Source organism: Haliotis rufescens, unplaced genomic scaffold (assembly GCF_023055435.1).
Source record: "Haliotis rufescens isolate VD_foot unplaced genomic scaffold, xgHalRufe1.0.p SCAF_24, whole genome shotgun sequence".
Lineage (NCBI taxonomy): Eukaryota > Metazoa > Mollusca > Gastropoda > Lepetellida > Haliotidae > Haliotis > Haliotis rufescens.
Window position 1 is genome coordinate 6514047 of NW_025963935.1, and position 24115 is coordinate 6538161.

The 24115-nt window shown below is 40.7% G+C and overlaps 2 protein-coding genes across 3 annotated transcripts in view; one reads left to right on the forward strand and one right to left on the reverse strand.

Annotated features, from left to right (window-relative positions):
- LOC124113551 (fibroblast growth factor receptor 3-like) overlaps positions 1 to 3930 on the forward strand; it is a 48545-nt gene extending 44615 nt beyond the window's left edge. Inside the window, exons 20-21 of the mRNA XM_046473948.2 lie at positions 1099 to 1195; positions 2319 to 3930. Of these exons, the coding sequence (XP_046329904.2) occupies positions 1099 to 1195; positions 2319 to 2496 (275 nt within the window). The 3' untranslated portion in view covers positions 2497 to 3930. The remainder of the gene's footprint in view (positions 1 to 1098; positions 1196 to 2318) is intronic.
- Positions 3931 to 7969: 4039 nt separating this feature from the next.
- Positions 7970 to 24115, reverse strand: part of LOC124113550 (ribitol-5-phosphate transferase FKTN-like) — a 29401-nt gene continuing 13255 nt past the window's right edge. For both annotated transcript variants that reach the window (XM_048402088.1, XM_048402087.1), the window contains 6 exons: positions 21205 to 21381; positions 16478 to 16758; positions 13878 to 14128; positions 11668 to 11801; positions 9384 to 9508; positions 7970 to 8540 (listed from right to left, as the gene is read on the reverse strand). In XM_048402088.1, the coding sequence (XP_048258045.1) occupies positions 8324 to 8540; positions 9384 to 9508; positions 11668 to 11801; positions 13878 to 14128; positions 16478 to 16758; positions 21205 to 21381 (1185 nt within the window). In that variant the 3' untranslated portion in view covers positions 7970 to 8323. The remainder of the gene's footprint in view (positions 8541 to 9383; positions 9509 to 11667; positions 11802 to 13877; positions 14129 to 16477; positions 16759 to 21204; positions 21382 to 24115) is intronic.

The following is a 24115-nucleotide window of genomic DNA, read 5'->3' on the forward strand; positions in this document are numbered from 1 at the left end:
TTAAAATCGGCGTTAAACCCAACTCACTCACTCACTTGATTGCATATAACTCGATATTACATGTTGCTTATTTAATGATTTCAATTCAGTGTTTGTTTACAACTGACAGATACCAAGAAAATGCCGGCCAAATTGTTAATATCACCCCTGGTCCCTTTACTCCTATATTCCGGACCCCTTTAATCCGGAAACCTCAACTAAACGAGCACCTCCAGGGATATTTTCACATGTACAAAGGGCCAGAGGACCATATACATAGCTTCAATAATCCGGGGCCTATGGGGGCGGTCGGGTAGCCTAGTGGTTAAAGCGTTCGATCGTCACGCCGAAGACCCGGGTTCGATTGCCGATATGGGTACAATGTGTGAAGCCAATTTGTGGTGTTCCCCGCCGTGATATTGCTGGAATATTGCTAAAAGCGGCTTTAAACCATACTCACTCACTCCGAGGCCTATGTTACCTCATAAAGTCACTAGTTCGTTAAACCGAACGAATGTCTTGTTGTTGCCCTGGCTGGCGCCCGGCATTAAGTGATAAGGACTGGTCGTCAGTTTATTGTTCCTGAGAGGTCTAGCCGCCTTTCAATCTGGCATCTGTCCCGGCTATAACAAGCCGCCAGACGTCGCTATTTAAGTGCCTTACTCTTGAACGCGACGTTAAACCCCATTTGACCGCATCCTTATCATTTATCAAAAGTGAAACTGATATCGTGTACGGTAGTGTGTTATTGTGATATGATTTATTTTGCTAAAAGCACTCACTCACTCATACACGCCCGCACGTTATTATGTAAACGATTAGTTTCCAGTGTCTGGAGGAAATAATTTTCATAAAGGAAATTACTCCAGTGTTATTAAGATACTGGCTGTGGAAATAATATCCTTGGCAAAAATTTCCATGCGGACGTTTTTACCTAGGATATACTTTCTCCTTGAAAGAATCTCCAGGGTGAATCAATATCCTGTTACAGTTACTAGGCCACACATCGGAGCTTAACGCCAAAAAAACGCACGCACGTACGCACGCATGCACGCACGCACGCACGCACGCACCAACCCACTCACTCACTCACTCACTGACTGATGTCTCTCTCCCCAGGAGCGAGTCCCTACTCCACGATGACGCTGCGAGGGGTTATTGACGCTGTTGTTGCTGGGAAACGCCTGGAGCGACCCCAGTACTGTATGGACGAACTGTAAGTGTGATGTCAGTACCGTGTGTCTATGTGTTTGCTGTTAGCTTGGAACTGCAGGGATAAACATGTACCACGTCAGTACAAAGGTGATCCCATCAGGATATGGGCCGGTGTAGTCCCAGGAAGCCATGTATTTCTATATACCGACTGTCTGTTGTGTTTCTTTGTTTGTTGTTTAACGCCGCACTCAGCAATTCTCCAGCTATATCACGGCGGTATGTCAATAATAGAGTATGGACCAGACAATCCAGTGATTGACATCATGATCATCGATCCACGCAATTGGGACACGATGACATGCATCAACCAAGTCAGAGAGCCTGTCCACCCGATCCCGTTAGTCGTCTCTTACAACAAGCATCGATTGCTGAAGACCAATTCTAACCCGGATCTTCACGGGTCACATACCAACTGAAAAGGGGACATGGTGTTTCAAACATGTGACTTGACTGAATATAATTAAAGTCTTAATAAGAAAGGCACTTGGAAGAAGATGAAGACATCCAATTTATTTTACGGAGGGGACTCCGCGTTAGAATGGGTCCCCACAATCTAGGCCGTCCGAGAGAGGCAGCTAAATGGATCGGGACTCGGTAAGATGCTTAATTGCGTGTCATCGAACCCGACAGCGTGGATCGCTGCTCATAATATTGTCTGGTCAAGACTCGATTATTTATAAGGCGACGTCATAAAGCTGGAATACTGCTACGTGCGGGTTAAAAAACAAACGAAATATTTTATGGATTTCAACTCCTTTTTCAAAGGATAATATGTCATTATACCTCGTCGAATTAAATGGTTGCCTATCCTTTCTGGCGCTTGTTTGTACACGGGGCAGCTGCATTGCGGCATGTTACAACAGTCACTCACTACCGTGGCTCCTAAACCTGACATGTACCCGCCCTGGAAGATGGGAATATGAATGAGCCTGAAGTGTAGGTTGTGTTCCTTTGTGTGAGATGAGGTTGCAATTATAATGCACGTTCGTCCATAGACACGGAACAAAACTGAGATGCGTGATGGCGGCCTCTTTTGCATTATCAGTGCTGATCAATACCCATCACCCCTGAAACGTAAATAGACTAACCCAATCATGCACATTCATGCGATGCTTGTTCCCCAGGTACTCGTTGATGAGCAAGTGCTGGGAATTACAGCCTCAAGACCGACCCAGCTTCAAGGAGCTCGTGCAGCACGTGGAATACCTGCTTGAGAAGGAGGCGGACTACATACAGCTCGACCAGTTTCAGGAGGCCGTGTACATGGTGCTGGAGCCAGACTCCCACGACGAGAAGCTATGAGAGTTATCGTTCTTGGATACGATGGGATCGCCATACGAGTCGAACTTGATTGAGGAGGAACGGTGCGTGTGCGAAGTGACTGATTGTGAAAAGCATTGCTAAATGACGTGTAAGCCTGAACAATGAGGGTTGCTTAGTTTAGAAGAACCTGCAGCAGTTGTCGTTCTTGGATAATAACCCATCGTTCTACTTATGATATTATAGTCTCGTAATTGAGATATGTTATCGTGTACAATTATCAATTATAGTAATTGATATACATCACAACTACAAATGGCAACTTCAAAGTTGTATTGAGGTCAAGAGGTCACAAGTTAAACTCAGCTCAGAACCCAATGTCGGGAGTGATGCCGTTGACAGGTTTTGTCACTTGAAACTTACCCGGCTCATGTTTAGCACGGCTCTCTATGTGGATGTACTGCGGGGGTTCACGGAGGAAGAACAGGAAAGAAAAGAGGAAGACAATTTATGTAAATTATTTTTGAGATCAAGTGTCGGTAAGATGGACTTTGCACCACGATCTTAAACCGTTTTCACACATTGGAATCACGGGTGCCGTGTGTAAAACGTCGACGACATCGTCTCTGAAGAATTTGGATAACCATCATCTGTTTGACTCATATATATACTCTGCCTTATCATTGAGGTTAATAAGGGATAAACCGGTTTATGTTCAGTTTCTAAAAGTGTAGTTCATTTGCATCTGGAATGATCCATTTTAAACCCACATTGACTATTACTTGTCATGTATTGCACGTTCATGGCTAAGCCACTGGTGTTGCGTTCAGGCGTGTGTTTTTTCAAACTTTCAATCTTGCATTTTTCGTTGTTTTAAATAGTCACTGTCCATTTTTCATTTTTTAGAAAAAGATCAGTCGGTGTGATATAGGTATAAACACCGTGTTCTGCAACTGTTAATCACATTGTCAACATACTCAGACCTCTTGACGCTTGTTGGCATGTGTTCATGTTTGACACCACACACTAATGACACCGAGTGTATGTGGTGATGTGTGCGTGTTGCAGACTGCACTGTCAGTCATGGCCGAAAGGAGTGACCCACTTCTCCAGCTGGCGTAGAAGACAGTCCTCCATACGTTCATGTCTGTAATCTATGTAACCTACACAGGACATGTTACATTTCCGCATGATTGCAGTATCACACAACGGGAAACCATACAGAATGTCCATCATTCATCACTGTGTGAAACAATCGTTAATGCATGTTGTAATATATGTTGTAATAGATGTTGTAATATATGTTGTTATAATTGTTGTAATATATGTTGTAATATATTCATTTATCATCCCGACCCGTGAAGATCCGGGGTAGAATAGATCTTTAGCAACCCATACTTGTCGTAAGAGGCGACTAACTGGATCGGGTGGTCAGGCTTGCTGACTTGGTTGATGCATGTCATCGTATCCCACTATTGTGGATCGATGCTCATGATGTCAATCACTTGATTGTCTGGTCCATACTCGATTTTTTACATACCGCCGTCATATAGCTGGAATATTGCTGAGTGAGGCGTTAAACAACAAACAAACATTTTTCATCCCAAAATGGCTTCTACAGGATATGTCGTTTCGGTGAAATCAAGCGATAAGTCCTAGGCAGTATCACCACATTGAAATTGCATCATAATACTTCGCGGATCATTGTGTGGTCCGATGAATCGTTGTTCATGTTATCAACCACTGGTTTCCTGGGCCTGACCTGAAGATGTCCAGGCAGATATGATATACCTGTGATATTACTGACTGCGGTGTTCATCCACTAGCTTACAGATATTCCACCGCCTCCGTGGTCTAGTGGATACAACGTATGTCCGGAGACCGACTCCATGGTCTAGTGGATACAACGTCTGTCCGGAGACCGTCTTCGGGGTCTAGTGGATACAACGTCTGTCCGGAGACCGTCTTCGTGGTCTATATGGATACAACGTCTGTCCGGAGACCGCCTCCATAGACTAGTGGATACAACGTCTGTCCGGAGACCGCCTCCGTGGTCTACCGGATACAACGTCTGCCGAGAGACCACCTCCGTCGTCTAGTGGATACAACGTCTGCCGAGAGACCACCTCCGTCGTCTAGTGGATACAACGTCTGCTCAGAGACCACCTCCGTGGTCTAGTGGATACAACGTCTGTCCTGAGACCGTCTTCGTGGTCTAGTGGATACAACGTCTGTCCGGAGACCGATTCCGTGGTCTAGTGGATACAACGTCCGCCAGAGACCGACTCCGTGGTCTAGTGGAGAAAACGTCTGCTCAGAGACCACTTCCGTGGTCTAGAGGATACAACGTCTGTCCTGAGACCGCCTCCGTGGTCTAGTGGACAGAACGTCCTTCGGGAGACCACCTCCTTGGTCTTGTGGATACAACGTCTGTCCGGAGACCGCATCCGTGGTCTAGTGGATACAACGTCTGTCCGGAGACCGACTCCGTGGTCTAGTGGATACAACGTCTGTCAGGAGACAGACTCCGTGGTCTAGTGGATACAACGTCTGTTCAGAGACCGCCCCCTTGGCTTTGTGGATAGAACGTCTGCCCGGAGACCGTCTCCGTGGTCTAGTGGATACAACGTCTGTTTCGGAGGCCGCCTCCGTGGTCTAATGGATACAACGTCTGTCCGAAGACCGCCTCCGTGGCTTAGTTGATTGAACGTCTGTCTTGAGACCGCCTCCGTGGTCTAATGGATACAACGTCTGCCCGTGGAGTGGCCCCGTGTGGTTTATTCTCTTTTCAGTGTTTTATTGAACGATAAACAACTCTCAATCGTCGTTTATTTCTTATATGAGATTAACATTATCTACGCCTTGTTAATGACGATGATAAAATGTACAAGCTTTAAAAATATTTACCCGTATCTTAATAATGATGACTCAATAGAATCCGACCTCGGCAATGTCGGACAGGTCCATTTTATGCACAGGTGGATATTTCCTGCATATTCTCACAATCATCGCGTCGATCACCTGTACCTTTTCTGTCATTACCGAGTGCCATCATACGGTACTGTTTATGGCGCTTTTGTTATTATTTCTTCCTTTTATTCAGTAAGTTACATTATTCCATTTAATGAATTCATGAATTTTTCGGTACTAGTTCGAGATATTCTTCTTATAATATATACTTTTATGTACGATTTATTTACTAGAAATGTTTATTTCTTTTTACAATGGACGTTAGTACGCATAATGTTCTTGTTTGTTATTTCTTGTTTATATCATACTTGAATAAAAATGTTTCAACGATAATCGAATTATGTTTTTTTCATCCATTTCCTTTGTGAAAATTGCAAACTTTATAAACAAATATAAATTTATTTTAGCTTTATGACAAGCACACAGTCTGAAACGAATTTTTCCCCTTTTCGTCGGCGGGGATTGCGAACAAATACGTGTACGTCCCAAGAGTCTTTGTCAAATATATCAATTGTGTGGATCGATGATCATGACATCAATCACTTGATTGTCTAGTCCAGACCGCGGTCATGCTGTTCGAATACTGCTGAGTGCGGCGTTAAACAACAAGCAAAGAATAAACATCGCTTGAGACATACATTTACCCTTGGTTATATTGAAATGCTTGTACATATCCGTGGAATTCTGGAAAACTGCCTCACTAAATATTAATCAAAACCAACATGAAGTCTTTTTTTAAGACCAAACATTTCACAGTTGTACTGTGAAGCTGTACAGCAAGAACTGAATGCACGTGTGCCCCCTCAATGACCGAATATGTAAGCAGATGCATATGCATACTTGAAACTTGGTCAACAAAACGTCACGTTGCAAACGTCCTTTGCTTCATCCAAAGTGTAATCAGGGAATGGAATCAATACCAGACGTTTGGATCAGCCATCCAGCGACATGCACGCGGTTGACAGAGCCCCACCAGACAGGGGGAAGACGGGTTTCCCCTGATTGCAGCAACACGTCTGCCACCAGACTCAGAAACGACCTGTGGAACGCATGTGGCGTTAACGTTTCTACTCAGAGAGTGCATAGACGTCTCCGTTTTGATTGGGCTGAAGATTACGTCAGTTGGACATACCAGGACAGGGCTTCAGAACCATTCACTAATGAATCGAGTTAGTGTCAATACTTACAGATCGTCGTGCCCAAGTCGTCCAACGTAGCCGAACATGGCCGCTCTGGGGGTGGCTCAATCATGATTTCTTGGTGGGATCAGCAGATCTGGAAGTGAACAGTCTGGCCACCAGACCTTAGCCCTGTCGAACACATGTGGAACTAAATGCAAACGGGCATGTAATAATGAAATAATCACTTACATTATCCAAAAGAAAACGACATGTCCTTCTTTCGAACATTTAAGTTTGAATTAAATTATGAGTGAGTGAGGTTTTTCACTGCTTTTGTCAATATTCAAGCCATATCGTGGCATGGGCACCAAGAACTGTTTTATTCATGTTGGTAACTGCGAATTACCTTAGAACAATGTGATGTCGCGGTTAGCCCCGTCGTCTAAGTCGCCGCAGTTCTCTTTGCAGAGTTGCGTCCCTTGTGCACGCCAGAAACCTATGATTGTGGGTTCGAGTCACGGTTCGCCCCAATTATACTTGTAGATTTATCAGCACCATACCCTTGCTCGTGGCTAAACGTCTAAAACCTGCATCACTTCAGGTTTTCCTCCCACACCATCTGACACGCCTTGACATAACATGAATACCGTTTAAAGCGGCGTCAAATCCAAGCCACTCACTCACTCAGTCATAAAGGATTGCTATTATTTCCCTGTATGAGTTCATAGTTAAGTAACGTCAAATATATTTACCCTTGTTTTCGAGTGAGTGAGTTGGTTTGCCTTCGTGTCATCGCATCGTGCCTTCGTACTCTCGCCCTCATTAAGTTATGTAGGATGGAGGATGAGGATGGAACAAAATCACTCGATAATACGAAGATACGCAATGACAGCTATCAGCCACCCACCCGTGAAGATGCGTGTTAGAATAGGTCTTCAACTTGTCGCATAAAGACGAGTATGCTTGTTGTGAGAGGACTGACGGGTTCTTGCCGTCAGACTCGCTCACTTGGTTGTTGCATGTCATCGTATCCCAATTGCGTGGATCGATGTTCATGATATCAGTCACTGAATTTTCTGGTCCTGATTCGACGATTATTGCTAAACGTAATCATCCATCATGTATAAATGAGGAAGGGCCATACCCAGAAAGCCCAACCTTCATGTGAATGATTATGCTTGTAGGTAATTTCAATGCATCATTTACACAATCATTACCTTCCACAATGGATACCGTGCGATTGCAGTAAACATGTGCTACTTTATTTATTATAACCAGATGGACCAAATAAATGTTCAAATATTGTTTTCATCATCGTGAAAAGTCTGAGATTTGTTTCAACATTTTAAAGTGTCACAGTACTTTATCTGCAAGCATGAAATATAGAAATTGACAATTATGAAACAAGTAACTGATTTTCAGCAATTTTAATCTCTTAAATTCAATAATGAATATTAAAAAAATAAAAAGACAAATAAGCTTGTGATATCCCTTGTGGCCTCCATCGCCAGGCGGGAGTACTACTGTGCGACGTCAGGAAACGAATACTTATTCATCTTATGTACTTGTCTGTTCCGAACCTGTGTCATTTGATATTTTCCTGCCTTGGCGTGTAATATCTAAATAAGTGAACATCGTCGGTCTGTCGTGTTTCCAGACTGAATTGAAGACACGGTACATGTGTAGGATATATTCATGAAGGCATGCCGACACGTTTGCCCATTTTAATGATGAGCTGACCTCCAGTACAGTAGCTCTGACTTACTGATATTGACCCACTAGTATGTCCCCTGTATCACTGTTTGCGATTCCTCCTTTGGCCAGACCCCGTTCTTCTGCGCGTTAGTACCGCTTCCCCTCCAGTCCCACTGCTTCACTGAAGTGTTCCAGTTCTTGCCATAGGCAGCAGTGATGTAGGGCAGAGTAGGACAGGGGACGCGCAGTCGGCAAGCCATGAAGTCAGTCCAGCAAGTGTCAAACTTTGGATAAATGTATCTGGAATAATAGTCATGCATATATCCTTCTACCTGGGTGTTATTATTAGAAGTAAAACGTATTTAAATACTATCTATATTGATTACCAGCAGAACGGACTAAAGACCACTAGCAACCAAGGCAGGGCCGCTCAATAGGCATGAGGCCCCAGTAGCATGCAGTGATGAGCATCATGTGTGAGTTAGTGAGGGAAAAAAGGTCAACATGACATCAGCCTCATCTCAGCCATAAGAGTTGCCTGCAAACTGTAATCTTTAAGAGTGAGTGAGTATGGTTTTACGCCGCTGTTAACAATATTCCAGCAATATCACGGCGAGGGACACCAGACATGGGTTTCACACATTGTACCCATGTCGGGAATCGAACATAGGTCTTTCGGCGTGACAAGCGAACGCTTTAACCACCAGGCTACCCGACCGCCCCCGTAATCTTTGAGAAGCTACAAATGAAGGCCACTGAACCACAAAGCAAAGCGTCATGTACACATACATATAATTGGAAGTGATTCCATGGCATTTGATTGGTTAACCAATCATTCTTTGTGCTTTATGTATTCATGAACCTGAAAAATAGGCCACGCCCACTAGAAGACAACTGTTTCATGAGTGGCTGATAATAGAGTGGGTGGGGCTTGTACTGCATATTATATTATTATTTTGTGTTCATGTATGAACACAAAACCAGACTTGCACACGCAGATTAACACAGTACAATACACAAGCAAAACATACTGAAGTCAGTCCTTAAATAGTTAGGCTAGAAGCTAGTAATACTACACGTATTGAAAAATCACAAATGGAATAATGTAGGATGGGGTAGGAGATTCGTATTAGTAACACTCACTTATACTTCTCGCCATTTTTGGCGTCGGTTCCTCCTAGCCATTGATAGGTCTTCTCCTCATACACGAAGTACACATCGACCTTGATGTGATGAGCTTTAAAAGCCATTTCGAAACTATCAGACATCTACAATGGAGTGTGAAAAAGAATATACTACTTGCACGGATATTTCAAATGTGAACATTCCTTATTAATTGAATAATATTTTACGTATATTACGTAAATCTGTAAATTTGTACCTGACTTTGGCTTTTTTCATGCACCACACTATTTCAAATGTATGCATTGTATATGGGCCAGTGGCCTTGGTACAAATAAAAGACTTCTTCTTCTTCTTCTTCTTCTTCTTCTTCTTCTTTAAGTCGTGCCTGGCCATAATGTTTATAGAGCTTGTCAGTTGGAAGAACTACACACATTTAATGTAGAACAGCCAGACTTTGGATGACAGCTGGCTTAGAGATCCTGCGTATTGTGTAGTGAACATTTCTGGCGATTTGTACTCCGTTTACATTGAACACATGTATAAATATCAGATACGCCAATACAACGGTGAATATTTACTAAAAATAACCGCATGCGTAGTCATCTGGCTACCATCATAATATCATTTTTCAAGACCTAAAGAAGAATTCAAACCCAAATACTGCAAAAAAGAGATAAAACCTGAATACCAGTCAACACCTTCAAGAAGACTTGAAATCCGAATACCATAAAATACCGCAAAGAAAGATTTGAATCCCGAATACCATAAAATATCGCAAAGAAAGTTTTGAAACCCGAATACCATAAAATACCCCAAAGAAAGAGTTGAAACCCAAATACCATCAAATAACGCAAAGAAAGAGTTGAAACCTGAATACCATAAAATACCCCAAAGAAAGAGTTGAAACCCGGATACCATAAAATAACCCAAAGAAAGAGTTGAAACCTGATTATCATAAAATACCCCAAAGAAAGAGTTGAAACCCGAATATCATAAAATACCGCAAAGAAAGAGTTGAAACCCGAGTACCATAAAATACCCCAAAGAAAGAGTTAAAACCTGAACACCATAAAATACCCCAAAGAAAGTGTTGAAATCCGAATTTCATAAAATACCCCAAAGAAAGAGTTGAAACCTGAATATGATAAAATACCCCAAAGAAAGATTTGAAACCTGAATACCATAAAATACCCCAAAGAAAGAGTAGAAACCAAAATACCATCAAATAAAGCAAAGAAAGAGTTGAAACCTGAATACCATAAAATACCCCAAAGAAAGAGTTGAAACCGGAATACCATAAAATACCCCAAAGAAAGAGTTGAAACCTGATTATCATAAAATACCCCAAAGAAAATTTGAAACCTGAATACCATCAAATACCCCAAAGAACGAATTGAAACCCGAGTACCATAAAATACCACAAAGAAAGACTTAAAACGTGAATACCATAAACCACCTTCAAGAAGGCTTGAGACCCGAATACCATAAAATACCGCAAAGAAAGAGTTCAGACCCGAATACCATAAAATACCGCAAAGAAAGATTTGAAACACGAATACCATAAAATACCGCAAAGAAAGAGTTGAAACCCGAGTACCATAAAATACCGCAAAGAAAGAGTTAAAACCTAAATTACCATAAAATACCCCAAAGAAAGTGTTGAAACTGGAATTTCATAAAATACCCTAAAGAAAGAGTTGAAACCTGAATATATAAAATACCGCAAAGAAAGAGTTGAAACCCAAATACCATAACATACCGCAAAGAAAGAGTTGAGACCCGAATATCATAAAATACCGCAAAGAAAGAGTTGAAACCCGGATACCATAAAATAACCCAAAGAAAGAGTTGAAACCCAAATACCATAAAATACTGCAAAGAACAATTGAAACCTGAATACCATAAAATACGCAAAGAAAGAGTTGAAACCTGAATACCATAACATACTGTAAAGAAGACTTAAAAACTCAAATATTGTAAAGAAGAGTTAAAAATCGAATACCGTAAAAAAGGAACAAACCCCGTTCCATTTCCAATAGAATTGTATAATCGATTGTACAATCCCGACTATATCATGAGCATGTGTTTATGAATCACTATCAAATAGTAACGATACCAGGTATTCCCGAAATGGTGAGCGTATCCTGCCCCACCGGTGGCACCCGCCACAAACACATGCAAAGGCACCGTAAGGACGAGTTTAACCCCGAATACCGTAAAATACCGTGAAAAAGAGTTAAAATCCGAATGGCTGAAAATACATTAAGAAGTTAAAAAATAACAAAAAAACATACAGGCTCACCTTCCCCTTGACATGCAGGAATTGAAACCCGACTTTCATAAACGCCTGCAGGATGCCTGTACCGAAGTTCTGAATGGCAATCTCTATGTCTATGTCACCGGCATAGGGAATGAAACCACACTGTCGATACCAACCTGATAAACACAATGTTTCGAGTATACAGTTTGGCACAATGTAACAGAAATAAACACCCGATAAAAGGAAAGTATACATAGTTATATTGTTGTTGTTAGTGTTTGTTGTTTTACGCCGCACTCAGCACTATTCCAGCTATATGTCGGCGGTCTGTAAATAATCGAGTCTGGACCAGAAAAAAACTAGAACATTTATTTGGTCCATCTGTTTCTAAGATATAAAGTAACACATGTTTACTGCATTCGCACGATATCCATTGTGGAAGGTAATGATTGTGTAAATGATGCATTGAAAGTACCTACAAGCATAATCATTCACATGAAGGTTCGGCTTTCTGGGTATGGCCCTTCCTCATTTATACATGGTGGATGATTACGTTCATCATTATTCAAGTTACACGACGGCGGTCTGTAAATAATCGAATCAGGACCAGACAATCCAGTGATTGATATCATATCATCGATCCACGTAATGTTAGATTGTGAATAGGGTTAAAACCTTGGGTAAAGCAGGCTTAAAACGTTTGTACAAACATCTTTTGACGGTTAATAGTTTTTTTTATGATAGCGCGAGATGGTTGGTTGTTAGTTTGTTTTTTAACGCTGCACTCATCAATATTCGAGCTATATAACGGCGGTCTGTAAATAATCGAGTTTGGTCCAGACAATCAAGGGATTGATGTCATGAGCATCGATGCGCGCAATTGGGATCGATGACATGCATCAACCAAATCACCGAGCCTGACCACCCGATCCCGTTAGTCGCCTCTTACGACAAGCATAGTCGCCCTTTACGGTAAGCATGGGTTGCTGAAGACCTGTTCTAACCCGGATCTTCACGGGTCTAGCGCGAGATGAAATGTTTAGAAGGTATAAATTGCAAACAGGTGGATCCGAAAACGTGGGGCAGGCCACGGTGCCGTAGACAACGTGTGACCGCACAGTGTGGCGTGCGACGACTGCTCAACTGCTTCCTGACGGTCATTTGCGTTGACACAATAAGACACAAATATCAAGGCGATAACTTGCAGTGCTCAGGAATTCGCAGACCCCACCGCAGAATAGCTTTGACCCATCAACATCTGCATAATAAACATCATTGGTTTCGAACTGTGTCCTTTGAGGTGTCCTTCCATGTGTCAGGGGACACAGGTGGCCCCGTCGTCTAAGGCGCCGCGATTCACCCCTATGATTGTTGGTTCGAATCCCGGTTCGCCCGATTATGTTTCTAGGTTTGTCAGCACCATACCCGTGCTCGTGGGTTTCACCGAAGTGGTAAACGTCTGAGACCTGCATCACTTCTGGCTTTCTCCCACATTAAGCTGACACGCTGTGATATAACTGGAATACTGTTAAAAGTGGCGTTAAACCCAACTCACTTACTTACTTACTCCCTATGTCAGAAGATAACCACAGGCGATAATGTTTCAAAATTACAATGCCAGACCCACACTGCTCGAATAATCCAGGGCTTTCTTAACGTAAATAATGTACCCTAGTGACGCTGGCTGTCATGACACCTCTCACCGATAGAATATATTAGGGATCGTCTTGGTAGACAGATAAGACAAGGTCCACAAGGTCCACAGCCAATAATGTGCGTTCTTGGCGGAGTGCGATCGCATTTCCAATGACGCCATCGGGCGGCTTACATTATCCATAAAGCTTCGTGCCAAGGGCCCCGTTCCACAAAGCGATCTTAGCGCTGAGACTGCCGTAAGTCTATGTTAAAGTATGGGAGCTCCGATCGCTTTGTGGAACGGGGCCCAGGCCTGTCTGACCACCGGAGAATGTCACACAAGATATTGATACTTTTATCGAGTTCCTATGTAAGCGTCCAGAAGATTTCTTATTTGACTTTCATCTGTTAAGCTTGACATTGTTGTGAAAGTGATCAAACCCCAGTGTTTGATTTGCTTGCTTGCTTGCTTGCTTGCACACACACACACACACACACACACACACACACACACACACACACACACACACACACACACACAGAGGATCATTTTAAGAAACGACGGGACCCTTAATGGTGGTTGGTGACGTAACATAATGCCATACAGGTGCTCTCACCAAGACACGTGCCAGAACTGAGCCAGAAAGGAATGCCAAGGTGATCCAGAGCCCTCTTCGCTTTGTACAGGACTTTTGCTCCATGAAATGTTAGTAGACTTCTTTTTGGAGGGTTTTTACTGAGATATGTCTGCGCCCCTTGATAGTCACACTCAATGAACTTGGACCTCGGCATCTGGGCCAGGAACTCCCCTATTGGGTGCGGGAGGTAGAGCCACATGCCGTCCACCGTCGTCAGTCGGACATCGAATCTAGTAATGATTTAAATATATTTTATTCACAAGGAAAAGGATTGGGCACAAGTTTTCACAACTTAGATAGCCCTCTCCCAAAATATACTCAACAACAAAAGTTCCTGTGACACCAATATTTTAGTGTATTTTTCAAATAAGTAAAGTTTGGTTTTCAATATTGTAGTACATGTATGGAATCAAGTCACAAAAACGCAACTGCTACAGAAAAGCATGCATTCCATGCAAAAGATGACTTTTATGCAAGCCCCATGCATTTCAGTACCCAAGAATGGGTATAAAAACATGTGCGTTAACGGGATTCCATATGGTCTGTTTAGCAACGTGCTGACAACAACCACTCAGAAAAACAACAAAATTACGCAATTATTCAACATTACGAAATGCCATGCCTGTCCGAAAATGAGCGTCTGCGAGCCATTCGTATGCTTGAAGGAGGATCGAGTCAACGTGATGTTGCAAGACAATTTAACGTCCACAGAAACACCATTTGGTGTTTATGGCAAAGTTGGCAACAGACGAATGCAGTCAGAGACCGTCCTCGGAGTGGCAGGCCACGCGTAACTAATAATCAACAAGACAACTGGATTCGAACAACACACCTACGAAATCGATTCCAGCCAGCAACAGTGACTGCAAGAAGCATCCCTGGCCTTCGACGAATATCTTCACAAACCGTACTTCGCCGCCTCAGTTGTGCAAAGATTGTCGCCAGAAGATCCGCCAGAAGACCCGCCAGACGTCCCATTTCGACAGGAAACCACCGTCAAGCACGTATAGAGTGGTGCAGACAGCGTCTACGCTGGACGGCCATGCAGTGGGGACAAGTTCTATTCACTGACGAGTCTCGTTTTCACCTCAGCCACAGCGATGGACGGATTCGAGTGTACCGACGTCGAGGGAACGCTTCGTCAATCATTGTGTCATGGAAGAAGATCGGTTCGGGGGCGGCAGCGTTATGGTATGGGGTGGGATTACAGCAAGACAGAGGACCCGTTTGATAGTGGTAGAGGGAAATCTCAATGGACAGCGCTCGGGCGACGAGATCATCGGCCCTGTTGTTCTACCGATTTTGCGTCGTCATTGCCCAAGCATTACCTTTCAACATGACAACGCCCGGCCTCATATTGCTGGACTTGTTCAGGATTCCCTTCAACAAAACAACGTGAATGTCATCCCCTGGCCGGCACGCTCCCCTGATCTGTCACCAATTTAGCACATGTGGGATGAGATGGATCGGCGCCTTCGACGTCAACCACGTGTTCCACAGACACTCTAAGAACTTCGAAACATGCTCCAGCAGATATGGACAGATATCACACAGGACTTTGTGCGACGCCTGGCCCATTCCATGAGACGAAGATGTGTTGCCTCGTCGCAACCAGAGGTGGAAACACACGCTATTGATTTGTAAATTGACATTTTGGCATGTTCATGTTTTTGTTTATGAAATCACGCATTTTCTAAAGTCAGTTTGGCAAATAAAACCATTTGAACACTTACAGGAGTCTTTTATCTGTTGCAAACCGAATTTGTTTCAGATTTGGTAAAAAACAGAACTTTGCAAACTCCGAAACGTTGTGTTCCTCATAATAAAGAAGTTGACATCGATATAGTCTCTTCCTTATGTGTATCACTTCTAAATGCAAGTTTTGGGCTTTGATTCTGCTTCTCCATTGGAGGACAATAAATATTAAATATTTCAGGGCATTATTTTTATGAAATATTCGACAAATAAATCGGAAATGCCAAACATTATAAAGATAAATGTTAGTACATGTGTTGTTTACAAATCAGTCAAGCAGCCCACACGTGCAACGTCTTCCCCTTCATATTCCCGCAGCAAAGTAAACCTTCCTCTCGGGTGAAATAAATGAATGAGCTGCTGGTAGATATTTGTTTTTTATAAACTGGGGAGCTGAAGGAACTACAACTCCCAGTTAATTTCGTGATATATTTGATTTTCAAAGGAAAATATCTTGAGTTATTGATATCATGTAACACATTTAACTATACATGGGCTTAATCAGCACTCAAAGAATACTTCTACAAGCTTCTATTTATTAACATATAATTTCATTTGAAACATTTTATCAATACAAAGAATCTGCACGATACAAAACTGCTGATGGGTATCTTACACATACTGTCTTTTCGGCGCTTCACGATTCCCTCCCATCAATCTGACACGACGTGACATCGTTCAAAGTGGCGTTAATCCCAACTCACACACTCACTCAAAATGTAATACTTGATTTTGAAATGTGTTTGTAGCACGAGTCATACTATAATACAACACATGAGTTGACTGATGCAATGTGCCCAGGTGGTAAAAGACACGTCTTGTACCTGTCATATGCTCCTGCGCTGTTTCCAAACGTAGTGTTGAATCCGTGAAAGATCGAACTGTTCGAGGTAGTCGAGGGTTCAAGCGAACTGTGCCACCAGTAGTTATCGTCCCGTTCGTAGAATACCACCAGATGCAGAGGAAGGCTTCCCGACTGGCGGATGAGGTAATGTGTAGGAACACTGGGGACAGTGATCCGCTCCAAGGACAACAGGCGGGGATCAGGAGCGGTCACTTCATTCAGTACAATACCAAGGTCATTGAATTCTAGAAGGAGCGATTCCTGTGACGAAAGATATATCTTCAGCCTAAAATGGTTAGCTTGATAATCGATACACACATGTAATTGCTTCATAAAATAGAATGTTCCCAGTGATACAACCATGACTACGGTTGATATAGTGGTGAAGCTGTTCCTGTAACATGAGCAACCACAATGTTAAAGAATCCTGCCTTTCAGAAATATTGAAACGCTGTTATCAGTTTTCAACGATGTGAATTCCGGGTGATAAGAGACTGGAGACTCCACTCTTTTATAAGTTAGGACATTATTCATAGTGCTATTTATTTAAATACTAATCTTCAAGCTGTTGCTATCCGCCTTGCACACTGCACCTTGTGCTCATTGTATACGCCCCCCCCTCATCTGTTCTTCGACATTCTGATCTTCAGCATCTATATGATCAGCCCTGCATCATCAAGGGGGATTTAAATGGGCATAACCCTCTATTGGGTTTTGTTTTGTTTGGTTTGTTGTTTAACGCCGCACTCAGCAATATTCAAGCTATATGACGGCGGTCTGTAAATAATCGAGTCTTGACCAGACATTCGAGTGATTTACATCATGAACATCGATCAAGGCAATTGGGATAGATGACATGCATCAGCCTGACCACACGATCCCGTTTGTCTCCTTTTACAACAAGCAAAGTGGCCTTTTACGGCAAGCATGGGTTGCTGAAGACCTATTCTACCCCGGATCTTCACGGGAAAGCATGGGTTGCTGAAGAGCTATTCTACCCCGGATCTTCACGGGTCCCCTCTATTTGGAAGTGCAAGTACAAGCCATAAGGGATAAGTCATTGAAGATTTGGTCTGCGCCTGATGACCTTTGAGGAAGAGATCACTTCCCTAGTGTCCTCAAAACTGTAAAACCGGATGATAAACCCCCTTCATCACGGTGTAATTTTACAGAGGCGTATTTTTCCGTGTACGAAATAGTATGTGCTGAAAAAGAAAAACCTGACAATTTCAAAAATGTATCAAATCCCATACAGTTGTTTTCGGCTGAACTGATTGAAATTACTGACATCACAATTCCTAAGTTCTCTGCAAATCCTTATATTCGTAAACCATGGTTTAATAATGAATCCAAACAAGCAACAACTTAGATGAAGTTAAGATTATTACTGGTGCCAAACCAATAAGTGCATATAAACACAATAAGCGGCATTCTTGCAGGAACTATGTCTCCAAAATAATTTACGCACAACTACGTCCAAGGTGTGGAACAAGGTTGAAACATACAAGGCAATTGTTAAAAAATCATCTGTCCACCATATTAAAGAAGTTGACAAATATTAACAACTGATAAATCTGACATTGGAAATAAATTACGTTTGAGTTTGAGAGATATCAGAAACAGCAGGAAAATAAATAAATTAGTTTTGATTCAAACGGTGAAGATTGCAGTGAAGTATGTTCATTACATGAGCTACACATAGAAGTACAAAACTGATCATTTCGTACGATTGGAATAATTTGTTAAAATGCTGTAGTAAATAAACAAGTAATATCAATATAAATTTTCTTTGATCTTGCTATACTACCTGGAAGCATGGCAATTTAAAGGATTTTATATTATTGTGGTCGTTTACCTCATCTCATATCACAGTTTTACAGATAGGCAATTACAAGTCCGAGAGGGTTCAACCTTGTCTGGCCATTATTGTCAGTATCAGGGCGTCCCACAATTCTGTCTGTCAGATTGTTTAGTATTAAAATATATAGTCTTTCAAAGGTTTTAACTGATTCAGTATATGGATCACTGTTCGTGGATGATCTTAATATTTCTTGTCTGGGTAAAAATATGCATACAATAGAGAGGCAGTCTAAAAATTCACAAGTGGTTTCTTGAGAACAGGTTTTCGAAATATAAAACTAATTGTTTTCTGCAGAAAATGTAAGTCGCATAAAGACCCTGAACTATTTTTGAATGGCACCCCTATCAAAGTTGTAAAGGAGGCCAAGTTATTGGGACTTTGACATCCATTTAACCTCCTTATATTAAATACCTCAAAGCCAATGCCCAAAGGTGATTAGTTGAAAGAAGTTTCTAATTCAGAGTGGGTAGGGATCAGACAACCCTCTTACATAAGAAACAGAATATATGGATATCAACTTCTTTATTATGAGGAACAACTTCTTTATTATGAGGAACATTATAAAGAGGGGGACATCCATATTCTCTTCCTTATGTGTATAAATTCTAAATGCCTTTCAAAGACCTAACCCTCTTACGCTTGTACAGGTCACTGATTCGTTCAGAACTTGCTTACGGCTCAATCGTCTATGGTGGAACATGTAAAAGTAATTTACAAAAAAACTAGATACTCTTCATCATCAAGGCCTCAGGCTTTGCCTTGGAGCCTTCAGAACTTCTCCCATTCATAGGAAGCGGAGGAACTACCCATTGACCAACCCGGTCTGAAATTACCCTTACAATACAACACTAAATTATATTCAAACCAGTCATATCCTAGCTTTTGATTGCGTTTTTAATCCTCTTTACGAATATATTTACAATAAGAAATCATCTCTTATCCCACTACTCGGAATCAGAAAAAAAAACCCATTTCATTTGCGCATATTGACCTTTTAGATGTAGCCCTTATTCATCTTTGTCATCGGCTCCTTTGCAATTTGGTAAAGTCAAACGTAAGTCTGAAAATAACTAAACCTCAAAAATCAGAAACCAAACAACTAATTTACCAACAAGAATACAATCAATTAAGACACACATGTGACACTGAATTTACAGCTGAATCCAAGGATGGTGGGCGCAGTTGCTAGTGCCAGTGTCATCGGGTCCGGAATAATATCTTCAAGATTATCAGATAATAGCTCCATATTCACAGCAGAAGCAAATGCTATTTTTAAGAGCTCTAAAATATATCAATAACCAATCAAAACATAAACAGTTCATAATATTTTCAGATTCTCTTTCGTGCCTTATGCTATTAAAAATATGTCATGTAAACATCCTCTTTTAGTTGATTTTTAAAATTATTTAATGATCTTGTTACTGGCTAATATGACATCGTCTTTTGTTGGTTACCTAGTCATGTTGGAATTATTGGTAACACAATGGCTGATGCTGCTGCAAAAGCAGCACTCAACAAATCTGTGACATCACTTCTGATACCATAAATCAGATGTTTACATGAGATATCTAATGCAAAAGAAGTGGGGCACCCACGTAGATATCAAGAATTTACATGGAATTAAACCCACTACTGGGCTACACCTACGTTTGCTGTCAGTCAAGAGTTCAAGAGGACATAATGCGATAATGTTCATAGCAGATATAAACATGAATATTTATTGAAGGATGGGGATCCTCCGTTGTGTATCCCTTGTGATGAAAGAATCACGGTCAAGCATGTCCTGCTTGACTGTACTGGTTTGTTTTCCATCACGAGGAAGACATATTTCACTATAAAACGGCCAAAAACCTTTCTAGTAACGTTAATTCTCATTTATATTGTGTTTCTTAAGAGAAATAGAACTGATTCATAAATTTGGAAGTACAAAGTGTGTTATTTTATTAATTGGTTGGTTTGTTGTTTAACGCCGCACTCAGCAATATTCCAGATGTATGACGGCGGTCTGTAAATAATCGAGCCTGGACCAGACAATTCAGTGATTAATATCATGAGCATCGATCCACGCAATTGGGATCAATGACATGCATCAACCAAGTCAGCGAGCCTGACCACCCGATCCCATTAGTCGCCTTTTACGACAAGCATAGTCACCTTTTACCGCAAGCATGGGATGCTGAAGACCTATTCTACCCAGGATCTTCACGGCTCTTTTATTAATTGGAGCTGCTAAATAGTAACTTAGATTGTTAGTGTCCCCCCCCCCCCCCCCGCCCCCCCATCACCAGCAGCTGAAGGAACGGTATAAATCCTACTGTGGAACCGCGGAATTTCGAAAGTCCCCACGGTCCCTAGTATGGTGGCCTGACTTTGGTTGCTGGCGATCTATAACCCTTTTTATTTTGTATTGTTGAACAATAACTTCTTTTAAATGCTCTCAACTACTTTTAAATCGAAACTGTGATAATCTAGTTATTGCCTTGTCCAACGACGATACATATATATATAGTTCTCGTCACGATATGACTGAAATATTGATGTGACGTTGACGTTTAACTCACTCACGCAATTTATCATAAATACATTATTATGTGATCAAGTTTGGTATTGAAAGATCACCTGAGAATGAGAAGGTATGATAGGGAGATTAGTAAATTCGGCAAGATACTTCAATGTAGATGTACCAGACGACATGATAGCCAATTACCCTCTTGGCTTGAACCATTTTGGATGACCACCGAAGGCTCTGGTGTCCAACTTGACAATTTACATGGGCAGGTAATATTGATGGAGAAAAGTGTCTTTGCCCTCAATAAATTTTGCAATGTGTTATGGTTTTAACATACCCCTTTGTCCCAGTCTGCTCCAAGCACCCCCAGTGAGATGACATCTCCGGCCGAGCACAGGATACAGGGAGGTTCCGACTCATTGGCAGACAACAGGTGCTGCAGTACGGATGGTTCGATGACAAATATAGGAATACCATGATGCAAGCACTTGCTGGCGAATGTGTTGAGCAGTTCCTGTTTTAATAAATTGGTGAAACTCAATCACAGGGTAAGAAGAAACAACGGTACAAACTTTGTCTCAGTCTGTCAACTTGTTGCATACTAAAGCAATAGAATTATTGACCTTCTTTCTTTATCCAGCTTTAATAGTGTAGTATGGCCATCTTGAAGGCTTTTTTTTTTTTTTTCTTTTGTTTGTTTTTTGTTTGCTTTTATTACCATGGACACTCACCTCGCTTTTACAACAAACCATCCATGTGCGCGTGGTCAAGGACTTCTGATTTTGAATGTATTTTTCACATAAGAGCATACTAAATAATATCCTTCATAAGACTTTCAATTTGAATGTTAACAAGACCTATCTCAATTTAGCATTCTTAGTTGATCTTATCACATTTGAATCGTGTGATTTGGAAATGAAACATTTCAAATTTAAGATCCATACATGTACATATAAGTTTCTAAAGACCACTGTTGTGAAGTATATGTTCTACGAAAGTGTTTATATTCCTTTAGCAAAGCAGAAACGTTCTTATATTAAAAAAAGAACAAAAATGAGTGTCATGTTCCACATCTACACAATTAATTTGGAATAACCATTTTCTGCAAAGTATTATGTTATCAAAATTCGTGAACTACAATTCTTTCATCTTGTTTTGCACAGGTAACTTACACATATCAGCAGTCATAACCTTAATATTAGGAGTGTTGTGAATTGTATATGGCAAAGTAACTCTACTGTTATGCAAAACCTGATAATACATTCTAGACCTAATTTCTTATTATCATTCCCCTCAATTTCTATCAGCTATCAAGATCTCAGTCAGGTCTTCTTGGTCTAAATGGATATAACATATTACAACCAACTGCCCTTTGGATAGATCTTATTGCAAAACTTTAAAGTTGCACTCGACTTGCAGTTCAGGTTTACTCATTACATTACCATCGTCATAATATATATTCCTAACAAAAATAACACCCGCTTTAACCCAGCTTTCATTGTAAAAAGATTTTCCATTCACAGTAACCAAATTATCATTCCAAAAAAATTGGTTAAATATATTATCTTTGTTAACAGTATTCTTCCATGAATTCAACAAATATTCATGAAATGATGGAACCAATACCTGAAGTTTAATCCCCCTACTCCATTGAAAGGCAAATCAAGAATAAGTTTCCAACAACCTTTTGTTGAAAAAGATCTTGGAATCCACGCAAGATATAGGAATTTACACATATTATGAAATTTAAATACTGATGCTTCTCCATTATCACTCGAGTTTATTTAAGCAGTTATTTTACCCTTTTCTCGTTTATAATTCCAAGTAATCTTAAGTGATTCAGCGTTAATTTCCTTTCTTGTTAAGTATAGTACTTGCATCCTACTACTTCGATATATTAATCAAGATCAGCCTTTTCCTTTAGAAAGTAAAGCCCTCCATATATTGTTAGATTTCTAGATTTGTGGTCTTAGATTTTCTGCAGCCAAGATATTATTATTTCGAAACAGTTAAATACTGAGACACTTAACTCCATTATATACTACTTCCACTTATACATGTTCATTGTGGGAGATTCTTAATTAGCATGGTACTACTTTTGAGGGGATTGATTTTGAAACCAGTTACCTTTCGAGTTTGATTATAATATTTAAAAGCTTTTTCAACTGATTTCACATATGTAAGAGTTAAGTTGATATCGTCAGCAAAACAGATCCTTTTCTTTCTTTATGACCTATACAAATTCCTCGTATATCATTACTGTTTGATAATTTTATATTGAAGGCTTCTAATCATGTAATACAAATATATGGGCTTAAGGGACAGCCTTGCCTCACTCCTACAAATGAAAGAATCGATTGTGTAGATCTACCTTTATTAATAACACAAATTCCTGGGGAATGATAACAAATAGAAAACCAAATTATACATCTTCAGTCCAAAAACATTTTTCCCTAAAATCAAAAGCCTTTTGAAAATCTGAAGACACAATAAAACCTTCATCAGAATCATCATACATTTCCAACAGATCTGACAAACATCTAATAGCCTCCCTGATATATCTGCCTTTAATGAACCCAATTTGAGAGGATGAACTGGCAAGAGAGACTTTAGTCTATTTGTAACAGCTTTGCAATTATTTAAAATATACATCTAACAATGTAATTGGTCTCTTGTTTTCAATCATTGACGTGTCTTTTCCGTGTTTATCTAAAAGTGTAATAAATTCTCTTTTTGAGATATTGTTAACAAGTTTGGAAGAAATGGTTGACATAATTCAAGAATGACTTTTTGAGATTTCCACCAAATATTGAGAAAACTCTGCAGACACGCCGTGACATCCTGGGGACTTGTTACTTTTAATGCTACACAATGAATGTCTTAAATCATTTTCTGTGATATTTCCTTTTGCACCTCAGTCAGTTTCAAATCAGTTTCTGTTGTGAATATTGATCTTTATAGAATATATGAAGTTGGTGGAGCATTTCAATTTCATCCACTTTTGAGTTTTAATTTGTGTTATCTTTCCTATATTATGTTTACTCTTTTCACCTTCCTTAAATCAATTACTTCTCGTTTTAATAAAAAAACTTTTGGCTTTTTTGGATAGTAGCTTCCGATTCATTGAGTGCTTTCACGTATTGCTGCTTCACTTCTCTTCCCTTCCAATGTCTAGCTTTTATTGAAATTTGCAATATTTTATACTTTATCCATTCCCATTAAGGAACAAGGAGAATAACCCTGTTTCC